Source organism: Falco rusticolus, chromosome 4, assembly GCF_015220075.1.
Source record: "Falco rusticolus isolate bFalRus1 chromosome 4, bFalRus1.pri, whole genome shotgun sequence".
Classification (NCBI taxonomy): domain Eukaryota; kingdom Metazoa; phylum Chordata; class Aves; order Falconiformes; family Falconidae; genus Falco; species Falco rusticolus.
In genome coordinates, this window is record NC_051190.1 from 52472165 (window position 1) to 52496546 (window position 24382).

Below are 24382 nucleotides of genomic sequence, written 5' to 3' on the forward strand. Positions count from 1 at the left end.
TTGCTTTCCAGGACGGTTGCACAAGGTTGTTTCTGCTTATGCTAAATGCCAGGATGATTTAAACTTCCCATAGTGATACCAGTGCAAAACTCAACATGGCAGTTAAACCAAGGAGCTGGGAAAGGGGACAGAAGGGGAGTGAGCCAGGGGAGAAGTACAGTAGCTACAGCCCCCTTGGAAAAGTGGACTCGACATGAAGTTTTCAAATTAGCTTCTTCCCTTTATCACTTAAACCTCATAGCGAATGTGCATCTCTAACTCAGCTTGTGGTCACCTGTGTTGTTTGTTGTTTTTTTGGTTTTTGTTTTTTTTTCTTGCCAACAGGTATTTTGTCACTTTTGCAAACTACGTTGTAGTCCACGGCTTTGAACACGCCACAAAGAGCAAAAGGTCAGTGGGGTGAAAGATGCTTATTGAAGGGGCTGATAGGAACCCAGGGATGTTGTGTGGCATAAGAAACTAAACCAGAGTGAGCAGCACTGAGCACCGCACCTTGCAGTGATCTAGGTTCCAGCTGTCTCTCCTCTGAACTGGTCGTGCTGGCTGCTCCTGCCATCTTCTGAGACCACGGCAGCAGCTGGTGAAAGGTTTCCATTACAGATCTCTCTCCATCTCTTTCTAGCCATGCACAACCCTTTTCGTAGGAGAGGATGCCTGTAAACTTGAAATTCAGGGGTTCAGATAGGGGGTGGGACCTGAGGAAGGATGATGTGGCAGGAAATTTCCACTGCTGGTTCCATGTGCAGTCAGAGTCGCGTGGAAACAGCAAACGAGGACACGAGCACTAGATGTGAGCAGAGTCACAGCTGCTTTATCCGAGTCACCCTCCTGGGCCGCAAACCATGCTGGATGTCGTGCCGTATTCTGGGGTCCCTGCTTGGAAAGACCACTGGGCTGGAGGTGGGATGGATGGAGCTCGTGTTTGCCTCATTGCCTAGTTTGCGTGCAAATATATTTGTGCTATGTTATCTCCTGGTCTTTCAAGTCTTTCTATACCTTCTCTGTGAGTGCGGTAGCTTATAAAGCTTGGAAAGCAATTTGCAGCAAAACCAATTAATGAACCTTTGTCCTAATTAATTGTTTTGCAGTGAAGCCTGGAAGCACCATAAGACAGTGCTGAAACAATTCCTCACAGACTTCACCTCCGAGACCTCCATGTCACTGGCCTTATACACTGTCCTTCACAAACCTATCCGAGACCATATCGAGCAATATATACTGCTCCTTACCAAGCTGAATGAGGTTCTCAAAGAGGTAGGAAGCTTTATATGGTGTTACTTGACTGCTTTGTGCTAACACCTTATGCAGGGTTTGTGGGGCTTTGTGGTGGTATCAGTGAATCCAAAGCAGGCTAGAAGGAGAAAGTTTTCCAGTGGACAGCTGGAGTGGTGGTAACCAGCACCAGTGGGGTACAGCCCACCTGAAGGTCTCAAAGCAGTGACCATCGGCCACTCCAGCGCAGTACGAGCTGCACATCATACAGAGTAGCTGCAGTGGGTCAGGTAACTGGCCTAAGGTTTCCTACTTCTGCTGGTGGCAGAGATGATGCTGGATTTGGGATGCTTCCCTTGCAAAGGGGGTTGGGGGGTTAGCTCTCTTAGCCCTTTAGATTCAGAGCTGCTGAGGTTTTCCTGCAGCTGTAGCCCAGAGAGTAGATGTCCTGCACAGCCATCCAAAGCTCAAGCCCTGTTTTCTTCTGTCAGAGCTCTGTAAAGGACGTGGTTACCAGTGCCATCAAGGAATATGCGAAGCTGGAATCTTTCATCAGCCAAGTCCTGGATGAAGCTTGTTTTACCAAGTCCTTATGGAAATCCTTGGGCTACAAATTCACGGTGAGTCACAGATGTAGAAAGTGGCTTGATGGGGAGCTCTTTTGGAGGTCTTACACTTCTACTTACCCATGGAGGAAATCTAACACAGATCAAGAAGGGCAAGTGGAAGCCTTGAAGAAACCCTATGGTCACTGGGTGCTTTAGAGTGCTGTGTCCAGTTCTGCTGTCACTGTCATTTTGTGCCACGAGTCAGATGGTCTCTGCAGGAGCTGTTGGCTTCAGTGGTGTGCCCTCTCCCAAATCCTGATGTTTCCTGATGCTCTTGACCCTCCATCTTGACCTCTGTTGTTCCCTCTGCAGGATATGCTCTGTGTCCCTGAGAGGAGGCTGCTGGAAGATAGCAAAAATCTTCCTGTCTCTTCCAGCATGAATCGATCTGACCGGATCTTGCTCTTTGACGATGTCCTTGTGCTAATTCAGGTATGTCTGTAGGCTTTCCGGGGGACTGGAGGGGCAGCTCAGATAAACGACAGTAAAATTCAGTTTCCTTTGAAACTGAAAATGTAGCAGACTGTGGCTGTTGGCAAAAGCTTGGCTCAGATCCATGTACCTGTGGTTTGCACCGGAGAATAAAAGAAGGCCAAATGAAGAAAGAAAAGAAGAGCATCCACATAGCTTTTTCCCCAGTAAATGTGTGCTAGCCAGCCACCACAGGCACCTTCTAGTTACCCAGGCTCATGCCTGCATATGAATCTATCGATTTCCATCCTTGCTTACTCAAGGGGAGCCTGTTGGGTCAAAGTTATTATACTGTAAGCACTCGTGCATAGGGCTAAATATGATTTTTTGTGGTTGATTCTGCTAGTGGCACGGGAGCAGAAGTTGCAGGTGTTCTTGGGGCTATTTCAGGGATTTGGGGCCTGGGTGCAGGGCAGACAGGGAGTGTCTACAGCCGTGGATAGCTGGGTGAATAATGTGTGTTCAAAGGTGTTCTGCACCATGTTAACTAAGTCCAGCTTGGCTTGCTCTGACTGACAGCACCTGTAACCAAGCAGGGCAGCAGGGCTCTCTTCATATGCACCTCTCTCTGCTTGCTCTTTAGTCTTGTGCCAGCCCCTCGGGTGTCCAAACACATGGCTGCTTCATGAGCTGATCCATCTCAAGGGCTCTTCCAAACATGAGCCTTTGTGATAATGCTGGGCACTCCTAGTCATCTTGCAGGGTCTTGGCCCGAGGAAATAGGGTGGTGATTGTCTCACCCAACTTTACATTATAGGTTTCTTAGCACTGTAGTGATTTGGCTGTGAGCAAGTGCCCCCAGGCTCCCTTTGTAGTCAGGGGAGAGAGACATGCGCTGCCTGGGTGTGGTTTATCTGACCTATTTTAGGTGCCAAAATTAGGATGAGTTGAATCATGTCCTTGACTCCATTGTCTAGGCTGAAAGCACAGAGTGACTAGCTTACACGGAGATATCTACATTGTAGACAGCTCTGGTCAACAGTTCCCACCACGTCTCATCTGCTGCTATGACTGTTACTGAGGCTTGGGGAGATATAACTGGTCTGGGATTGAACTGGTTAGCTTGGGCGGCTAGCAGGGCTCTGCTGATGAGAGCTCTGGTGCTGGAAATCTGAACTTTCCATCCTTCCCTGTTCCCCCAAATCTGTTTAGATACATCGCTGATTAACTCACGGTGAACTTCACAGTGCTAGTACCTACACTTGGCCAACTACATCCTTACAGACAGCAGCTCTGTAGTGTGGGCATCTGGACTTTAGACATGGAAGGGAGATATAATATTAAATGCAGTCTTACCGGGTATTTCAACTGTTTTAGTTTCTTCTGTTTGGTGTGCTAGGTCAAAATAGCCACTCTACATTTTGTGCTTGTGGGCTGCTATTGGCTGCCTGGAGTCCAAACCCTAGATAGATCACAAGCAAGATTACGGCATACTGGGTGCCAGGGATGCTTTGGGAGTTTGTCATGTAATGGGGAAGAAACTCTTGCAGAGACAAGTGCTGTCTAAGAAGGTCTGTTTCTGTTGGTTGTAGCTATGGCATTATGGCATTATATATACCAACTGTAAGCATTAAGCTAAGAACTTTCTTCCTTCTCCTGTGTTTCTTCAGTCTCCAAGGTCTGTCATTGTAGTGTGGGACAGACGTGTGGACCATAAAAGAGGGAATTTACAGTGCTGCAGGTCTTGCTCTGCTGTTCAATGCATTGACTAAGTGGGGGCAACGTGTGATGTTTACACCAATAACAGGAACATCTTCTCCCTTTTATTCCAGGGAAACAGCTTTCAGAGCTTTGATCTGAAGCTTGTGTGGGTAGATGAGAACTGCAGGGAGAAGTCAGCTCCAGGACTGTAAGTGAAAAATTTCCACTTGGAGGTAAAAAAAAATAATTGTACAACTTGATTGCAGAACTGAGAAAATGATTCAAAACTTTGTCCCATCTTTTCCACACAGTGGGATTGGTTCTGGGCTATGGGTAATTGCAGCACTGCCCAGCTGGGATCACAGTAGCTTGGACAGGCATTGCTTGCTTTTGATCGATTTTGATATATCAGCAATAATAAAATGGTTTTGCCTCCAGACCTTGAGAACAAAGATGAGCTGAGTCCCTCTTGAGAAGATAAAACTGACTGCAAAAGCACCACTAGCTTCTGAAAAGGAATGGGAAGAGCAGGAGCTGCTGTTTGACTGAGAAATGTGTTTTTCATAGTCTCTATAATGCCTTCTGCTTCACAGGTATGGACTCCGCATTATAACCCCAGAAGAAACGTTCCTTCTCTCTGCCAAAGACCCTCAGATGAAGGTTAGCAGTGGGCAGGGTGTTTCTGTTCTGCCTGAAATCCTGGTTACCCAGTTTTGAAATAGAGGACCGGCACAGAGGGGGTGGCAGCTCTGCGACGGGGGTAAAACGTTGAGTGCTGTGCTGAGTGGAAGCTGAAATGCCACTAAGTGTCAGGATTTCAGCTTCCAGATCAGAAGACAGATTAGTGGGCTCCGCACCTGCTGAAATGCTGCTGAGGCCTTTCTGCTGTGATTTTTGCTATTTTTTTGTTATTTAAAGCAGAATAATAAGCAGTATGGGGTTTGTTGTTTTTTGGGTTTTTTTAATCTCCCCACTGCCAAGCCAATATTCTATTAGCTGTTGGCCAGAGGTGGCTTGAACAGTTGATGGTAAGTGAAAAACATCCAAATGCTGGACGTGGGTTTGCCCTGGACAGCAGTGCGTGCTGCAGAGCTTGGCAACACAGTCCCATCACCATGGTCCTGTGCCAAGGCCAATTAGTGGTGGTGAGAGTCAGGCTTAAATGACGTGGAAACATTGTGCATTGGTGCCATATCCAGCTTGCAGGACCCAAGGTAACACCTGCTCTTGATGCTGTAGATGGGCCACAACTCACCAGCCCAGCCAGCTGAATGGCTCAGAACTGATGGGAACCCACCAGCTTCTTGCTGCTTCTCCTGAAGTAGCTCCTGTTGGGAGCTATTACACTTTCTTCACTCGGTAGTCCAGCACTGCTCTTCTTCTGCCCCCAGGCTGTTTGGGAGTGGAAGCTGAACCAGGCTGTCCGCCAGGCACTGAATGGGAAGCGGGATTTCCCATTGTGGGGTGAGACTGGTGAAGGCAGCAAGCCCCCGTCCTGCCGCTTCTTCACCTACGTCTTCAGGCTGGAGGGCAGGTTCAAGAGCGCGTCCTACGAGGGCGAGTGGCAATGGGGAAAGCCGCATGGCAAGTAAGGAGCCTTTTTTTCCCCCTTTCCTAAGCAAGAACATGCAAAGATGGCCCTGATGCCTTTGTGTAGCACTGCCTAGATCCAGCAGATGAGCAGCTGGAGGTACAGATGCCACGGAGTGGCTGTGGATATGGGGTGATCCATCCCACGCTGAGGGCCTGGGCCACAGGCTCTGGGCTGGTGGTCTCCCAGGGTGTGCTGTCCTCTCTGGTTCCTGCCACACTTGCTTCCAGAGGGAAATCTGGTGTCGAGGACAGATTCAGGGGGCAGCTGGGACATAGTTGCTGGATTTTAGAGTTTTGTCATACCATGAGTCCTGTCAGGTGATCTGTTGTATTGCAGGTGGCTTGCTAGTGATGCTGGTTGATGCAGTCAACTACAGAGGCTGCCCCTGATAATGTGGCAATGATCACACTGAAGGCGCTGCATGGGCTTATGCCTGCAACTAGGACTTAGACTTAAGCTAATGTTTATTTCCAGCCTAAGACATACAATCTCACTGTCATGATAAAAAAAAAAAATAATCTGATTATAAGCCTTTCCTTGTAAATGAGAGAAAAACTTTATCCTGTGCTATCAAAATCTATTTTAACATCCTAAGTATTATGAAAGGAATTGGGGGAAAAAAAATACAGGAGAGGCTCAAATGCACTTCTTGGGAACATGAGAACTGTTCACTAAATCCAACTGAAGTTTAAGAGTGAGCTCTGCCAAAGGGAACGGTCTGTAAATCAAAGGTAAATTGGTGCCAACCAAAATCTCTTTGACATAGGATAGAGCACAGCCTCTGGTTTTGTGAAGAAACATGAATCATGACCTACCTCCACAGCCACCAAAATGGGCTGATTTGGAACTTTTATACTTGCTGAGTTTTACACAGTTCACAGTCACTATTGAAGGAAAAAGGAAGCAGAGACTTAGCTTGAAAGAGCCTTAAAATAATGAGAATATCCAAAATTAAAAGCTTAATCCTGAATCTTATGTGGAAGAGATAGTGCCTTGCCCTGGAACAGGGTTAAAGAGGTGTTTAGAGCAGAGCCGTGCATCTCGGCTTTTGGGTCATTCATTGAAAAGGTCAATGAAGGTCTCGGTCCTTCACATCATCCCCACGATCCTTCACATCATCCCCACTGTCCCGGCACCTGCACTCCTCGCAGACATCTGACAACCGCCGTGCGCAGACACAGAGGGACAAGCATCTCTCCTTGCTTTCCATCTCCTCCTGTCTTAGGGTTGGAGAAATGAGATTAATAAATAGCTCTGCTGCTTCAGATTAAATGATGTGACTGAGGCATCCCAGGAAATTTGTGGCACAACTAAGTGACTTCACGTGCTTTTAATACCTGGGCTTTTAATTGCTTAATTACTAGGCTTTCCTTTCCACCCTTGAAATTACTCTTCTCTGTGACTTGCTGCTAATACAAAGTTACAGAGCAGCAAAGCTGGGCTTGGTGGCTTGTTCACCTCTGAGGGAGAGGCTGGCATGGCAAAGAAGAAGAGCAGAAAGCTGCAGCAGTATGAGTCAGGGCTCTTCAGCAAACTCATCTGTATTCATCTGACACTGTTGTGTCCTGGTGCTGATGACCTGGTGTGGGAAAGAGATACTCCCACTGAGAAGTAGATTAAACCATCACCACAGCAGGCATTCTCTCTGGCTTGCTCTCCTTTGCTAGCATTTGTATTAGCAAAGCAAAAGGAATTCTGTTTTAAATCCGCTTAAAACTAATCTGACCACTTCCCTGTAAATAGCAGGAGAAGAGCCTGTCTCCTGTAGGTGTTTAAAGCAACAGCCTCGGTGAAAGTCAAACAAACGTGTCATGGTTTTGGCACTGCACCATCTTCTATTGTCTCTGGTTGGGGAATCTGTAGGGAGCTGACTGCGTCTGGGATGATGAAAGAATTAAAACAGTGAGTGGGTGGGGGTGGGGTGGCAGACAGGGAGGGGGATGCATTCACAACCCGCATGGCCATGCAGTAATTTGAGTGTCACATTGACCGTTGCAGTCTCATTTGCACTCTTTACCTTGTGTAATCATTTCTGCAACCCCCACACAACAGAGATGGAAAGATACGATCCCTTTAGGCCAGTGCTTGTCTCTTTTGTTTTCATAGTGCCTGGCACAATGAAGTTCTGGACTGCGGTGTCATTATGCTGTCTATGGGCTGTGCCATGCTGGAACGCTGGCTGGCTTCATCACAGGCTGCACTGCAATTACAAAAGGATCATGTGCAAGGTCCTAAACTGATGACCCAGCAACTCTACAAAATGCTCTTGCAATTAGGGAACTTGGAAGAGGATTCTTCCCACTCATTCCAGGGCATGAAAACATTATGGTATTAAATCCTTATAGTGCAAACCAGAGTCCCAGAGGTGCCTGGAGAACGTGTGTGTCTGTGTCCCCCAAACAAACGCTTTGATGTTAGCCATTTCTAGGTTGTGCTTTGGCACCCTCTGTTGCAGCCGTGAGTGCTGCTGGTGATCTCCCTTGTGTCAATGCCTGCTTTGAATTGCAGGGGGACACTGAAGTGGCGTGATGGACGTAACCACGTTGGAGATTTCAAAGATGGCTTGGAGCATGGGTAAGCCTTGAAAAACAGGGAGATTCTTGCATTCCAAATAAGCTAAGAAACAGTTCCTCCCAGATGTAGTGGTATCTTGTAGGGGGACTCTTTGCTGTTACAGGCCAGGTTATCTGACCTGTTTTAGACACCTGACTTAAGCTTCAGTACATTGTAACCTAGAGCAAGTGGTTCACAGTGACTACAATAAAAGAAGTGTGGGCAGATGACCAGTTCAGATGCAGACATTTCCCTTCAGCTGGATGAATCTGACCTTTGATCTCTAAATCTGGGTGAATTTATTCATATGCAATGCCTTGAAGTTATTTTTAGGTGTCTTAAAAAACTTCTCTTAAATGAGGAGTTTTCAGGGGAAAGAAACCGTACTATGAAATTCAAATGCTATTTTTCTAATTTTTTTTTTTTTAAAGTAAGGCTTTTAGATTTCTAATTTCTACAGCAGTTCTAGAATAAGTTAGGTTTTTGAAGGGAAAAAAATATCTCAAATACTTTGTGTCAGGATTAAGAAGACATTTTGTTTGGACCAAAGCAGTTGCTTTGGCAGCCTAACTTGGCCCCTAAATTGGAGAAGTGGTAGAGAGGGGAGAAAACCAACAATGAAAGTAGTTCTGTAGAAGAAGAAAAGAGAAACTACGATTGCAGCTCACAAGGAGATGGATGAGCTCTTCCTTAGACCAAGTCAATTGACACTTGGAAATAACATCAGAGGTAAAGCTGACCCCAACCACGTAAATCAGCTTGGGGAGTCTGGAAAGTCCTTAGTTTTTAAACTTCATCCAGTACAACTGAGTGGCCTTTGGCCGTGCTGACCTCTGCCATATGCACCTTGTAGGTTTGGAATATGCCTTGTCCCACGCCAATCTGAAGACCGGTATGACTGTTATAAGTGCCACTGGTATGAGGGCAAGATGAGAGGCTATGGAATCTGTGAGTAAGTAAAACCCAAAGATAACTCTGGGGAAAAAGGGGACTCCACGTGTTTAAAGGGTGAAACATTCGCACCTCAGTGTGGAGGGCTCAGTCACAGTGTAAAACCCAGGGTAACTCAGGCAGCAGCTTTTGCTTCGGAGATGGGCAGTATGGCTTCTTGAGAAGCCCTGAGTCTCCTGAGGATTAGAATAGTAAGAGCTGTGACCATTGTAACTACCCAACATAGCATCCTCTGTGCCTTACAGGTGGGGATGTAATTTTGCATTCATGCTGGTGGTTGCAAAGCAGAGAGCGCGTGGTGCACCATCAGTCCTGGACAGACTTGGTGGAACATGCGGCGCTCTCTGTCTCCCCTGGCCATGCTGTCTGAACTAAATCTTCTGTAGAATAGGCTCGTGAATGGTGGGTGGGATGTTATGATGATCTGGGAGTCATAACTGTTATCCTGAACTGCTGAAGGGGGCTGGTTCCCCCAGCTGCCATTTTTTGCTCACTCAAATTCTGAGCTTAAGCCCAGAGCTTAACTTAAGAAATGGAGCCTGAGGCTTGTTTCCTCTCATTTACTCATCAAAATGCTCTGGTGAGTACAGTGATGGGTACAGCCATTTGCACACCTGTGTCTCAAAGCACTGCTGGGAGTGTGGATGGAGCCTGCTCTGTAAAGCACTGTATTGTGGGCACATGGTGGTGTCCCAGCCTTACCCACCACCTACTTCCCATGTAGAACGTCAGAAATGGCAGCGGAGGCCTGCTTAGCAGGTTGTATGTGTAAACCATTTCCATTTGCAGCCTGTGGGGTTAAGTGGACAGGGCCCACTTAACATCAGGTTGGTTTGTGTAGCAGTGAGCAAAACAGCATCCTCATCTTTGCTTAGGTCAGACATGGCTTGTAGCTAAATGGGCTGGCTAACATGAAGCGTGGACTGCTGGTTGCTACTGCACATACTTAACCTTTGTGCCAAGTGGGGCAGAGGAAAGACCACAGCTTTCCAGCTGCTTACTATGGGATAGGTCATCTTCCTTCCTAAAACCTGCATGTTCTGCTCCTTATGTATGAATTAAACTCAGAGTACAGGACACGCAGAAATCTCTAGGGAACCTGGAGCCAACTGAGTAGCGTTGTGCTAGTGTCTTTGGTGTCAAATGGGAGAGCACGCTGATAATTATAGAAGACAGCTCTGCTTAGTGTAAAGGCTTTCTCTGTTGCAACAGTGGAGATCTGTGGCCCAGCATGGACAGAGCTCAGGGGAGCTCTTCTTAGGGGGATGAGCCCAGGAGAAGGGGTAGGTGGTGACCATAGAATGGTGAAGGCAAATCTGGCTTCCCACTGGATCTGATCTCCTGCTCTGGATTAACAAGTGGTCACAGTGACCTGGCTGGTGAGAGGTCAAGGATTAAGTGGCCTCTCCCAGGACAATTGCAAGCCTAAGTGTAGTGTCCTTGGATAATGTTGGAAGCTATAGGTGGAGGGACTAGCTCAGGTGATGCACATTCCTAAAAGTGAACAACTACCAGCTCCAGAGCTACCAGTCAAGTATCTGGAATATTTAGCAGGCAGATGAGCCCAATTACTCACTTTCCTGGCTTCCTACTCCAACAGGAGCTGTCAGGTAGTCACAGTCTTCAATCCTGTCTGTCTGCTGCCCTGCAGGTATGGAAATGATATGGTCTACAAAGGCTACTTCAAAGACAACTTACGTCAAGGGTTTGGGATACTGGAGAAATTCTCAGCTGAGCATCCATTTAAATACACAGGACAGTGGGAAAATGACAAGAAGAATGGATATGGAGTCTGGGAAGACAAAGATAGGTAAAGGTGGCATGGGTCAAAGGTGGCTTTAGGTGTTTGACGGTTTTGTCCCTCTGTTGGCAGGGGTAAAGCCTCAGGTTTTGACGGGGAGACTTGGAGTTGTATTTAACCCCAGCTGGCAGCTAAGCCCCACACAGCTGCTTGCTCACGCCCCCCCGCAGTGGAATGGGGAGAGAACAGAAGAGTAAAAGTGGGAAAACTTGTTGGTTGAGATTAAGACAGTTTATTAGGTAAAGCAAAAACCATGCATGCAAGCAAACTAAACCAAGGAATTTATTCACCACTTCCCACCAGCAGGCAGCTGGGGTTCAGCCATCCCCAGGAGAGCAGGGGTCCATCACCAGTAACGGTTACTTGGGAAGACAGACACCATCACTTTGAACATGCCCTCCTTCCTTCATCTTCCCCCAGCTTTATATGCTAGGCATGACATCATATAGTATGGAACATCCCTTTGGTCAGCTGGGGTCAGCTGTCCCGGCTGTCCCCCCTGCTGACTTGTGCCCCCCAGCCTGCTCGCTGGTGGGGTGGAGTGAGGAGCAGAAAAGCCCTTGGCTCTGTGTGAGTACCACTCAGCAATAAATAAAACATCCCTGAATTTTCAACACTGTTTCCAGCAAAAATCCAAAGCATAGCTCCATACTAGCTACCATGAAGAAAATTAATTCTATCCCAGCCCAAACCAGCACACTTGGGGAGGAAGGAGGGATGTGTTCAACCTCTGCTGCAAGGCTTGAACTCCTGGGGAAGCATTATATGAACTGAGTTTTTTGCAGTACATTTGCCACTTGTGCTGCATGGAGTGTTGTATCAAGTAAAACTAGCCTCGGTATATCAAATTAGCTAAAATCTAAGAAAACAGGGGAAAAAACATAATTTGTTTTTTATTGGATTCCAGAGGGGAGAGATACATAGGGACATGGCTCGACGATCACAAACATGGCCAAGGCATTGTAGTAACCCAGTCAGGTGTCTGCTATCAAAGGACATTTCAAGCTGATAAAATGGTGGTAAGTACACATTTTCAGTGGACTCTGTAGATCAGTGGGATGTGGAATTCTCCATCAAAAGCAAGCGTAAGATTTCACTTTGTAATTAATCTTTGAGGGAAAACAGAAAGCAAGAAAACTTAAGCACTGATACTTTACCATAATAATATTTTTGAAGAACAAGACCTAGGTTAAGTCTTCTTCTTATCACCTTCCTGAGGTCCAGCTAAGGACCAGGTGTAAGACTGGTCATTTCTCCTTACTCATGCTAAGACACCTTATAGGTCTGGCTGTTTGGCTGACCATTAGGTCACAATTACAGACAAGAACTCATATGTAAAGTGCTGCACAGTTATATAAGATACTACATCTATCTTAAAGATCATTAAGACTTTACTTTTCCAATGTGAGCTTACCTATGACAAGTTGGCTGTCCAGTTCATTGAAGGTTTAGATGTTGGTGGGGAAAGCAAAAAGGATTGGCATCGCTAGACCTGGCTTGGAAATAAAAGCATTTCTTCTCATGAAAAATACGCACTTAAAAAACAAACAACCCCTTCCCCTCTCACCAAATTAGGACAAAATGTTTAGCATGGAAACTTTGTCAGAATGCCTTTCCATAAAACCTCCATCTGCGGGGAACCAAAATAAAGCTGCCTTTTGGTTTGCCAGCTGCCAGAGGTTCCTTTAACTTCACAAGGCTTCCAGGTGGGGAGCAGTCACTTTGGTTTTCCTAGTGGAAAATTGGTATGGCCAAGAAGCTTCCCTTGGAAACCTTTTATTTTTGCCAGAAAGGGCACTTTCCATCAAGAAAACCATTCCAGCGGAAAATGTGTTACAGCTCTAAAAGTGACCACATTTTCTGGCTGGTATGGGTACGTATGAACCTTTGGGCCCAAACCACGGGCTAAACCCCAAGAATCTTTCCCAATTGGTGTAGATGATCCTGTGTCTGTTCCGCATCTTGGTGCTCCTTCTCTGAAATGTGTGCTGCTGTAAGCAGCCTTGGGAGCTGGGAGGTAATGGAACAAGTCATTTAATGAATGCTGTAGGAGCAGCTCATTAAAGCCCCGTTGACTGCACAGCAAGGGACAAAACTAATTCTACATAGCAGCTGCCTTTGTCTTTTTTCTTAATCGTGTTGCAAAGTGACACAATTGGCTGCAGTCACCTAAAGGTCATAGGATTAGGAGGACCATGAGTTTGACCCATATGACAGTTCTTGGTGATAGTTCCTAGAACAGGAGCCTGCTTTTTGTTCCTTCTTCTAAGGAAATGAATGACTAGGACTGCTGCAAACCTCCTGAGCACCCAGGAATCCTCTGTGCAGTGACACATAACGGGTTATCTCTGGGGCACCTCCCTGCTTTGCTCTTGAGCATTGCGATGGCTTTCATATTGGGCTTTCAAAAAGGTTCTCAGAATCTGCAGCCTATAAATAGTCCAAGCCAGTGGCTGTTTCTAAATGAATTTGAGCAGATAGAAAGTTAATGCCTTGAATTCACTGCTTCTGCTTTCAAATGAAGGGTTCTGGGATTCTGCTCTTGGAAGATGACTCAGTCTATGAAGGGAACTTCACGGAAGATCTAACATTTGTCGGAAAGGTGAGCACTTCCTTCATCTCAGCCTTTCTATACAGTTGTTTGCTTTACAGAAGGGCTGCTGGATTAATCTTCAAAGTTCACACCCTCCCACTCCACTTCCCTTAGGCCCTCAGAAAATAACGTTTTCCTGCTTTTTGTATTTTATTTTTTTTTTTCTATTGTCACTCTCTTTCACAGAAGGAAGGCTGCAGCTGAAAGACTTCAAGTAGCTGGGGGCTTTGTGCATTGTTTTGGTTTTTACTGTTTACACTGAGCATTTTTTTTTATTTTTTTATTTTTTGTGGGGCATTTTTGGCTGTGCTTCTCAGCTGCAGTTGGGATGCTTTAATTTTCTTAGAATAAATGTTTCAGCCTTTGTAGTGGTTGGGAACACAGGAAATGATGTATAAACCAGATGGAGTTGCAGTACCAGCACTGCACTAATGTAACCAAGATGTTAACACAGCTGAGCAATTTTGGAAGCTTAATTTTACAATCTGGACACTTCACTGACACATTCAACATTTTGTGGTTGATCTTTAACAGAGATATCTGGTCAAAGTGTTCATAAAGTGCCCCATTGCAGGGAAAACTAGTCCTCCAGCTCGTTACAGAAATCCATGATGAGTCCGAGAGGAAGTGCATGGTTTTATCAGGCTGAGGGGATGTCAAAATAGACAATTGGTAATGATTGCGAATGAGCCCTGTCATTTACTGACTTGTCATGGGAGGAAGAGTTTGTCATCATCATTTTCAGCCAGAAGACTTGGGATGGGTTTTGCAGAGACTGATTATAGTGCTTAGATACTTCTTCCTCCAAAATTAATATTTAGTTTTAGTGGTTAGTCTAGAAAAATCTGTTCTTTATCTAAAGATGGAGTGCCTCCTGCCATTAGCAATGAGGATTTCAGGCTCGTATTCAAAGCCAGACTAGTTACGATATTGTTTAGCTTTGGCTTTGATTTAGTTAAACCCTTTAATTTTGAGTCAAGCTACTGCATGTCTTCTGTATTTGCCTCAGAGAGTTTAAGGTTTGTCTTGGTAGCAGCAAACATTTTGAAAGCATTTATGGTGAAGATCATATGATTCCCCCTACCTGTGAGGCCAAACTTGCTTGTGGTTTTAACAAGCAGAGGAAAAACAGAGGAGAAATTGAAGTTTCATGTGTTCGCTCTAGGTTAGAAATAACTACTGTCAGATTTCAGCCAGAAGATTTTATAACTCAGAGAAGATACTGCATATTTGTAAAGTATAATGCAAATGCTTTACTCGGCAATTGTGGCAGTCTTTCCCCTCCAGAATCCTGGATGTCACTCAACAGCAAGGGCTGTCTGCAGTGACTGCCACCACAACGGATGTCACTCAACAGCAAGGGCTGTCTGCAGTGACTGCCACCACAACGGCTCTGTGGCTTTGGATGCTGAGGGTGTGCACCTCTGTGATGGAAGAGCCATTTTAGGAGCTGGCTCTGTTGAAAAGAGAATTTGAGATCGTGGTCCAGCTTGTTTCCTCTCCCTAATGAGATCTTGGCAGAACAACCCTTTATTTCTCTGTTGCAGGGAAAGCTGTCATTTGCCAATGGCTTCATTTTGGAGGGAACCTTCACTAACAAATCAGGCCAGGGCCTCCAGACGCACGGCATCCTGAACACGTCGAGCGAGCAGCTGGAAGACAGGATAACCAAAGCGTGAGCAACAAGAGCTGACTTCTCGGCGCATAGCATGTGTTTTGACTCTACCTAGAGGGGTACTGGCTCAGTCCCTACAGGGATTAAGGCAGTCCTTGCTGAAAAAGTTGATCTAAAACTGGTCCATATGCAAGGGTAGAAGGAGGAAAGGAGAGCAGTTTGTTATATAACATTAATGCCACATAAGAAGCAGGAAAACAGATGTTCTACTCCCATTCTGCCACCATCTACCCAGAGATATTCCCATCCTCAGACTGGAGAGATTTTTGAAGGCTTAACATTTTCAGTGATTTGTGCATGTGCATGCACACACACACGTTTCTGTGTATACACGCAGACCGGTGTGAAGCTGTACAGGCAAAGCTGGGCTGCTGAAATGCATCACTTGCTGCATTCCTGTCCCTCTGTGCTACTGCAGGAATACTACCAGCTGATATTGTAGAGGTAGGAAAGCTACCAAGAAGTGATGCAAGGTGCACGAAGCTCTGAAAAGCTTGAGCTGGAGCTATGTGGAGGAAGGCTGTGGAGCCAGGACCAGAGCTTCACGGGGTGCTGACGCTGCTTTGGCAGGCAATGGTTCAAACGCAGGGCAGGAGTACCTGATCTAAAGCTATGAGGCCACATCCTCTGCTATAGACTCTTATCCTCGGGGGTTAACCTTGCAAAGAAAGGGATGCTGTGGCTGCCAGGCTGGAGGATCTGTGTTCAGCCAGTTTGACCCAAATGAGGGAGTCCCAGTGGGAAAGGCAGCTGCCTGCCCTCTGAGGGCAATTCCTCTTGCAAAACCCAGTTCAATTAATTTCTAGTCCATCAGAGTATCTTGCTGCAGAAACAGCTCCTGTGTTTTTCAGACAGCAATAGCTACTGGTGGTGGTTGCTCAAGTGTCTTCTTGCTATCAGTCTCTTCCGCAGGCTTTCAGTTCAAATAAATAGTCTGTATTTAGAAACATCCATGAATGGAGCAGAAAGCTTGTGATAGTTCACCAGCAAATATTGAGATTATTGATGTTCCATGCACCAGGAGTTTTTCTTCACCCAAAGTACCTTGTTGTCAGGACAACAGACTTGAGTTGCTTTTCATTGAATTACCAGTTAGGCAGTGCCATCTTCCTCTGCTCCCACAGTTCTTATGTTACTATCTGATTCCGGACAGCCTTCCGTATTTGAAGGTGAAGTCTGAAATAATTGAGGAGGGATGCAGAAAAGCCTAGTGCCATGTTATGTTTTGCAGTCAGTTGGGCCTTGAGGAGTTCCCAGTGGAGAAGAGATGGAAGGGAATCTATGACCAGTTCCTGGAGTTCATTCATTCTGGCTGCAAGGAAGAAACAGAGGAGTCTTTCACAGGGTTCCATATACAAACAAGCAAGGAGCTGCGGAAATCTCAGGAATACCTCTTCTGCCAAAGGTATGAGTACTGCATGCCCTCACTGCAACAGAGGATGACAGTTGTGCGGAGAGGATGGTGGTTTATGCTAGGGTGTGCTACATGATAAGTTAATAACCCAAGCATTATACAATTATTCCTGCTTTTGAGACAAGAGGATGAATTTTAAGCCTGAATTTAAGGTTGTGCTGTTGAAACGGATTCTTATCAGTGAAAATTTGAATGGGATTCATTTGATTAAATGTAAGCACCTACTTGTGACCCAGTCCTCGCTGGCTGCTCTTGTATTTGAGGGAAACCTAGCTGACTTCATCAGCTGATGCAGAGCAAACTCACCTCCCCTTAAGAAAGTATCTAAAATAGGTCAGAGAAGTATATGGCATGTGCAGGATGCAACCCAGGCCAGTTGTAAGGGGAGCCGAAGGCGATGAATTTAGATAGTCATAGGTGTTGTGAGCCAGTGGAACAGTTCGATTGAAAAGGGTAAAGAAAAATTCATTTGTTCCAATAGCCTTATTGTCCCCTTGGAATCTACCGGCAATACTGATTTGGATTTATCCCAGTGCTTTGTTGTGTAGTTTTCCGTCTTCACCTCTCATCTTTTCAGAGGGACTGAGGATGTATCCTGGAGGAGAGAAGATATTCTTGAAGAGCTTGCCCAGCACCAGGGACTGGAGTCACTGCACAGTTATTTAGAGAAGGTAAAGTTTAAAACCACAGTGATCCATGTCTGCCCACCAGACACAGTTACAGGTGGTAGTAGCTTTCTGTCAGCACATATAACATTGCCAGTGACTTCGAGAGCCTTCTGTAAATTATGTGTGAATGCCTATGCTTGTGAAGAAGACTGTTATCCTTCACGCTTTTTGGACACTCATTTTGTGTACAGTTGTACAGGCCAGGAAGTAATAATTTGGCTCACTCTTGGTTCTCAAGCTGTGTCAGGGAATAACCAGCCGCTGGAGATGATTAAGAAACTCCCATGCACTCTCGGTGGTTGTTTTTCACTCAGCCAGCCTTCCCCTGAAGCACCCTTTGCTCTTTCTCTTCTAAATATCACAGGGAAATCTCTTCGCAACAGCAATTCTACCAAGCATATTTCTGCTCGATCCTGGGAGGAGAATGGGCTTGTGGCAGCAAAAATAGACAAAAGTTATAGTTGATTACCTCTAGGCTTGTTCTCCTTTGCTGACAAGAGAAGGTTGGGTGGCCATTCAGTGTTATCCTCTACTAATGGCAAGGGTTGACTTGTAAAATTTAATTTTCCTCTATCGTGCAGGCATTGAAGTCTTCCCTGCACCCACTGGGAAAGCTGCTGAAGGCCTTGACGATAGCTTTTCAGGCAACATATTCTGGGATTGGGGCCAACAGACACCTGCTGACTATGGCACAAGAGGAAGTCAAGTACTATGCAAAGAAAATATGGGAGTTTTACCAGTAAGTGAAGCACGCTGAGTCCTTCCAGTGGGTCTGGGCATAGAGGGCTTGTGGAGTAGATCATCAGGATCACTTGTAAGGTGACGGGGCTGCTTTATTTCACACCCTATTTCTTGACACAGTTACTTCAGAATGGTGCCAGATAGTTATTTGCAGTAACTGAGGTCATACGGACCTAGAAAACCTTTACTATGCCCACTGCTCAGTACCTGACCCAGGGGCTGTAATGTGATGGAGTCTCACTGAGTTATGGCAGCTCAGGGAGCTGTTGCCCGTAATAAGACTTCATTTGGGCAAGCACAAATATGAACAAGAAACCTCACTAAGTAACAAAGACAGCAAAGTACATCAGAGCACACAACAGTGGTGTTTGATATCCGTGTTTGAATGATAAACAGTTTGAGTTTAATATCTCAGCTCCACCGGAGTCGAGGCTGTGCGGTGTGAGTGCATTGCTGAGGCTCGGCTGCTGTGGGTAGTGACTCTAAACCAAGGTGGTTTGCTTGTGTGGTTGTGCCTGTGGGTAAACAAGGACGAGATCAAGGCATGATTGGGGTCCTGTTGCTGTTTGGATAGTTTAAGAGAAGATGCCCCAGTAGGCAGAGGTGGGGAACTCTGCCCCTAGCTGCACTGAGGGTGCCTTAACAATAAGAGGTTGGATAAAAGCTCTGCTATTATCAGTGTAGCCTTGTATGCTCGAGGAAGGCTGCCAGCTCTATGGCGAGAGGTTTGTCCGTCCCAGAGAAGTCTGAGAACAGCAGCAGAGCTGATGGGAACGAGTCAGATTTGATTCAGTTCATCAGAGCTTTGTCCATGAACAGGACAACGGGGGCTGACAACCTGAGCGTTGGTTCACGTAAAGGTTCTGAGCTCAGCGCACACCTTGGAAAGCTGCTTCACGTCTCCAGACCTTTCACATGCAGGGTGGGGAGGGAGACCCCCCTCACTGTGCTGTGCCTCTGGCTCGGTTTCCTAGGCTGATACTTCTACACCAAAAAAAAAAAAAGGCAACGTCTCCCTAATCCCCATGTTAAGATTATGAAATTTTGGCTTGGAAATATCAAGACAAACTCGAGCTACTTTTCAGAGTATAAACATCCTCTAATGTTCATAGATGGATTAGAGAATTGGTTGGTGTGACAGGTCCTGAAACCTCATGTCCCTTGAGTGAGAATACAAGGAGGTGGTGTTCAATGCAGACCACAGTTAGGATCTCCAGAGTTACCACCCTAATCTTCAGAAGCCATAGAGATTTTTGAAACATTTATTCATTCCTGGCATCTTCTGCTCGTAATGGAGAAAGCCCTCAGACAGCAAAACTCGAACATCAGCACAACAGCAGCAATTATTACGGAGAGCTTTACTAACATCACACTTGATGGTGGGACAGCTGAGCTCCCCACTTGAGAATAACAAATTACCTTAAAAAAAAAAAGGAGAGAGGGAACTAAAGCTTGGTTCTGCTGCTTTTTTAGGGGTTTGCTCCATTTGGCACTGGAACAGAAAGGCCAACTATCTGCAAAGTGTGTGGATGGAGATACGAGGTATGTGTCACCACTAGTTGTTTAATTTTAAGCTGCCAGGACATATGGTGTGTCTTCTAAAACACATTAAGTGCTGAACTGATTGTATTTTCTGTGTGAGTCAGGTTCAGTGCCCACACTTCTCCAAGCACAAACCTTTCAGTAGTTCTGTTTGAAGCATGAGAGCAACTTCTTCTGATCATGTTCTGTAGCAGAATCAAGCGATGAGTTGGAGGTGTGTGTGGTGCACGGCCTTGTGAGATTACTCACACCAGCTACTGTGCAGTAGCATGGTTGTGTGTGAGAGAGCGGTCCCAGGACTACCACCTGCTTTGCATGAGTCACAGGAACTTATTCATTGCGGGGAAGGTGACTTCCATGCCAGCACTGAGAGAAAGGCAGGCCTGGAAACAGGGAGTACAGTGTGGGAAATGTAGAAGACATGTGGGTGGTAGAAGACATGATGTTCCTAGAAATAAGAAGGTAGGAATAATTGTGGGATCCCAGGTTTAGGGTTTTTTGGGGGTGGGAAGAAGCATCTTTGCTCAGCTGTCCCTGTTTGGTCTGGATTTTTCTTTGCTGTGATCTGCAGCAATCCCCACATGGGCTGAATGAAGCCAAGAGGTTGGTGGAATGGTAAGCAGCTGGAAAAGGGGTTTAGCTGAATTTATTTGGTCTTTGTCCCGTAAGAAATAACAAGTGGTCTGCTGAAACAGTGCAGAAAGATCAGCTGGAGATCAGTCTCTGATGCTCCTGGTTTCTTGCAGTGACCAAGGAGAACTTGTGGAGAAACAGTACCCTGTCCTGTCCTACAGCGTAAGATGCACTTGCATCTTCAGCTTGTGGGCACATGCATGAGTGTTATATAGGTCACTACTGCCCAGCCGTGACATTGAACTCAGATGTGGGGGAAGGAGGGGGGAACAAGGAGAACACCTTGCAGCCTCAGGAGCTGCCTCTTCCATTCTGTGCTGTGGGGCTCTCAGGCACCTCAGGGGATGTAGGTCTCACTGTAGGACTCCGCTTTGCTTTGCTCTGCCATAGTGACCAGAACGCCCGCAGTGTGGTCCTGCCGCTGATCTTGCCCTGCTTCTACCCTGAGCTTTTCATGCTCTACATGCTCTATCATGAAAGAGAAGATGACCTCTACTGCCAAGGCATTGTGGACCTAAGTCTGTTTCCTGACATCAAGCTGCTCGAGTTTCTGGATGTGCAGAAGTAAGTGACATTTTTTTTCATCCCAGCATGTAACCCCATGACCCCAGCTCGGAAGGTGGCAGCCAGGGAGAGCTCTGGTGGCACAGGACACACACCCTGCTCCTGGGTCCACCACTGGCTGTAGGACTGCAGTTTTTCCTAGTCTGCCAAACGAAGTCCTGTGGTGGAGTGCCTGCGACACTGTCTGGGAGGACAACATTGACTAGTGGAGAGCTGCTATCATCTATACTAATTTTCATTTTTGTGTAGCAAAAATCTTGTTTTCTAGCTCAGCACGCAAATGGTTTGCTCCAACTTGGGATCAATCAGATAGTTTATAAATGTGTCTTAGAAAGGGCTACAGTCCATCCAATGTACCTGCTCTAACAATGTAGCCATGCAGTCTCAAGTCAGGGGAAAGGCTGTGGAGCCAGATGTTTCCTTCATCCATTCCTGCAGCTAGATCCATCTTTGGAAGTGATATGTGAGGACCAATGATTAGAACTCAAGAGGCATGTGAGCTTTTCCAGCACAGCGTCATCTGAAGCTGAAGGACTTAAGCAGGGTGGAAGGAGACCCAGTCTCAACTGGGCAATTTGATTCAATCTAGACTCAGTGAGAGGAACTGAAAGTGCCAAAACTCTCCATTGATTATTACAGGAGCATCTGTGAGTAAAATGAACGCTACACTCAGGTTAATGACCCTAAGCAATTAGCTCTACCTGTGGCACTGTATGAAGAGGAGTGAACTCAGCCTTATGCACCTACAAGACTAGCATCACCTTCAACAAAGAGATAAAAACAGTCAAAACTTAGGTGGGAGTTAAGATGTGGACATCTGCTTTCTAAATCTCCTCTCTGTGATCTCCTTTCAGACACCTCTGGCCTCTGAAAGATCTCACACTGACAACCAACCAGGTAAGAACACTCAGAGCTAGCTTTGGTGTGCCAGCGAGATGGCACTGGGGCTACACGTTGGTGCTGGCTAATGATGGAGTGTCACCTCAGTAACCACAGGGCAGACTGCACTCAGAAATCAGAACTTAATGACACATGTTGATTAGTTATGATCTGTAGCTACTGCACGTGAATTTCCACGGATAGGAATATGAGGTCTGCATAGGATTGCTTTGTAATGCTCTGCTCTGTTTCAAGGTCATCTGTGTTCAGAGTGGCACTGTAGACATCCAAGTGCGTTCAGAGGGGCACTGTCTACAACAGCTTTATTTTGCCTTCCTTTATGGGCAGCAAACATGCTTATTTTGGGTCCAGCGCTGAGGAGCCATGTGGTGCCTCTCAGAGAGATGCTCCTGCAGAGGCACAGCTCCTTGTCTCCCTTTCAGAGGCGGTCCCTTATCAAAGACAAGTGTTTCCTGTCTGCCACCGAGTGTCTGCAGAAACTGATGTAAGTCACTGTCCACAACCTCTGACTGACAACCATGGTTTTTCTGTTTTCTGGGAGATGCCATAAATTTACACCTGTTTGCAAAAGCATTTCTGGGTCAGCCTGCAAGATTATTTAAAGAAAAGTGGGGTTTTATTGTGATATTTCTGTTTAAAAGAAATAGTAACTTCTACAGAATCCCCCCCCCCTCCAAAAAAAAGTAATAATGAAGACAGCATCAATTCTGTGTAAACAAAACCCTCCCCTGGCTAATATCTCCCCTTAATTTCACAGAGATATTCCTACACAACATCTGACTTTGATGAAATGGAGTTCACTCAGCTTGGTTTATTGGCTTGAAGTCCAGCCTAGGGGATGGTGTTGCAGTGACAAGTGGGAAGTTAAAGGGGAGCAGGGAAGTGTTGTGGGATCCATCAGACAGGAGCTATCAGGTCCCTAAGTAAAGTAGTCCTGGTGAGAATCAATGTGGCTTCTCCTCTGAGGAAGGCAGCACAGGCTACGTGTACCTTTGCAGGACATTATGGGCAGAAAACCCAACCGCATAGATCTGACAGCTGTATTAGCCCCTTGATAGAACTACTTGAAGTGATTCGACCCATGCTCTTCAGCTTTCATTTGAGGGACTGTGACTCAGGTGAGTCCTGTCTAAAATGAAAGATTGACACGAGGGTGAGCAGGTCATACTCAGGATTTGGGAAGGCTCGAGGCCCATCTGGATAATGTTACACCCAGGTGATGCCTCCTGGCACAAACTTGTTGACTCCTTTTTGGTGCAGCCATTTGAGCTGATTGATGGACTTTTTTTGTAGTATGACAGTCTGCTCTGAATTTTTTTAATTTTTTTTTTTCAGTTCTGCTGCTTTATTTCTTTAGCTGTGTAGTGGAAGCATCTTTGACATGGCTGTTTTCATACCGACAGTACCACGGTGGATCCCCGGGAAAAGCTAGTGATCCTCCAGAATACGTATGAGGAGATAGAGACCACAGTGTCCCGGGTGGTGGAGAAGGACTACAAGCTCCCCATGGACGACCTGTTGCCCTTACTGATGTATGTTGTATCCCGAGCAAAGTAAGTGGAAACTTTTCATTTCCCAGTCACGTTGTTGTGTGATACCTCAATCGGAGAAAGAACAGCCACGTTTCCAGGCTAAATAGTTTAAATGAAAAACTGGGGTTTACTGGGGTTGGAGTTTAAACATGCTTTTCCCTGAGGTGTATTTCTGTGTGCTACTGTCTGCCAGCTGTGGTGTGATGGTGTTGGCCATGACTGCAAGGAGCTAGGGACTTCCTGAATGTCCCCCTCTTAGCCAAGAGGATTGTTCCGGGATGTCATGGGAAATGCAGTCTTACCTGCACCTCAGATTACTGTAGAAAACAGGGACATGAAGCCTTTGAAGGCTGATGGTTGATGTCTTCAAGGCATCATCTATGCATCACACATCTTTGATTTTCCATTCTCAATGGGGCACTGTGACTCAGTTTGGAGGCGAGGAAGGTCTTGAACACTAACCATGTCAAAAAGGCTCTGTCTGTGCTGCCTTCAGTCTCACTGCAGGAACTCCTGCTTACATCCAGGAGAATTAAATGACTACTTTTTTTTGGTTTGGTTTTTTTTTTTTTTTTCTCCTGGCAAATTTACCTTGACGGACTTCCTGTACATCCTTGGTCTACAAAAAACGGGGTGAAATGTTCAAACTTGTGGCCATGAAATCCAGAAGTTTGGGATTTAGTGAGGATTTTTTCCGTTTTTTCTTCTTTTCTTCCTCCCTGCAGTCATATTGCATGATGCAGGTTTGTTTGCTGAGTAGCTTTCTCAACTGTAGATGAGAGAGGAGGGGAATAAGAGAGACTGTGAAAAGTGAAGGCATTGACATTTTCTTATGATTGAGCATCTTTGCTGAGATCCAGTCATGCTGGGTACCTTAAGGACTCAGCTTCCACAAGATCAAGGTGATGCCCAAGGAATCGTTAATGGAGTTCCAGAGCCATGCCTCCTTCTCCCCATAATCTAATTTCAAACATGTGCCCACAAACACCAGGGCGCAGAGATTTATTCTAGTTGCAACTTTTTTTTTCTTATTTTTTTTCTTTTTTCCCTAGAATACAGCACTTGGGAGCTGAAATCCATCTGATCAGAGACTTGATGGACCCCACCAATCAAGGAGGACTGTACGACTTTCTGTTAACAGCACTGGAGGTAAGGAAATGTTTTCAGCAGTGACAGCTGCAAGCTGCATTAGCCTTTCTTGAATAGTAGATATATATATATACTGATGTGCTATACTTATTTAATTTTAGAGGGCTTCTTATATGCCTAGCACAGGAGGTTATTTTCCT

The 24382-nt window shown here is 45.9% G+C and overlaps 1 protein-coding gene across 4 annotated transcripts in view; it reads left to right on the top strand.

Moving 5' to 3' along the window:
* The window catches only part of ALS2CL (ALS2 C-terminal like), a 49715-nt gene that overhangs the window by 22769 nt on the left and 2564 nt on the right, over positions 1-24382 (top strand). For all 4 annotated transcript variants that reach the window (XM_037384736.1, XM_037384737.1, XM_037384735.1 and 1 more), the window contains 22 exons: positions 325-390; positions 1089-1254; positions 1704-1832; positions 2133-2252; positions 4064-4140; positions 4526-4592; positions 5324-5520; positions 8035-8100; positions 8933-9031; positions 10682-10840; positions 11739-11850; positions 13356-13433; positions 14972-15099; positions 16331-16504; positions 17091-17184; positions 17763-17920; positions 19396-19464; positions 20488-20661; positions 21516-21558; positions 21984-22045; positions 22965-23114; positions 24146-24242. In XM_037384736.1, the coding sequence (XP_037240633.1) occupies positions 325-390; positions 1089-1254; positions 1704-1832; positions 2133-2252; positions 4064-4140; positions 4526-4592; positions 5324-5520; positions 8035-8100; positions 8933-9031; positions 10682-10840; positions 11739-11850; positions 13356-13433; positions 14972-15099; positions 16331-16504; positions 17091-17184; positions 17763-17920; positions 19396-19464; positions 20488-20661; positions 21516-21558; positions 21984-22045; positions 22965-23114; positions 24146-24242 (2485 nt within the window). The remainder of the gene's footprint in view (positions 1-324; positions 391-1088; positions 1255-1703; positions 1833-2132; positions 2253-4063; positions 4141-4525; positions 4593-5323; positions 5521-8034; positions 8101-8932; positions 9032-10681; positions 10841-11738; positions 11851-13355; positions 13434-14971; positions 15100-16330; positions 16505-17090; positions 17185-17762; positions 17921-19395; positions 19465-20487; positions 20662-21515; positions 21559-21983; positions 22046-22964; positions 23115-24145; positions 24243-24382) is intronic.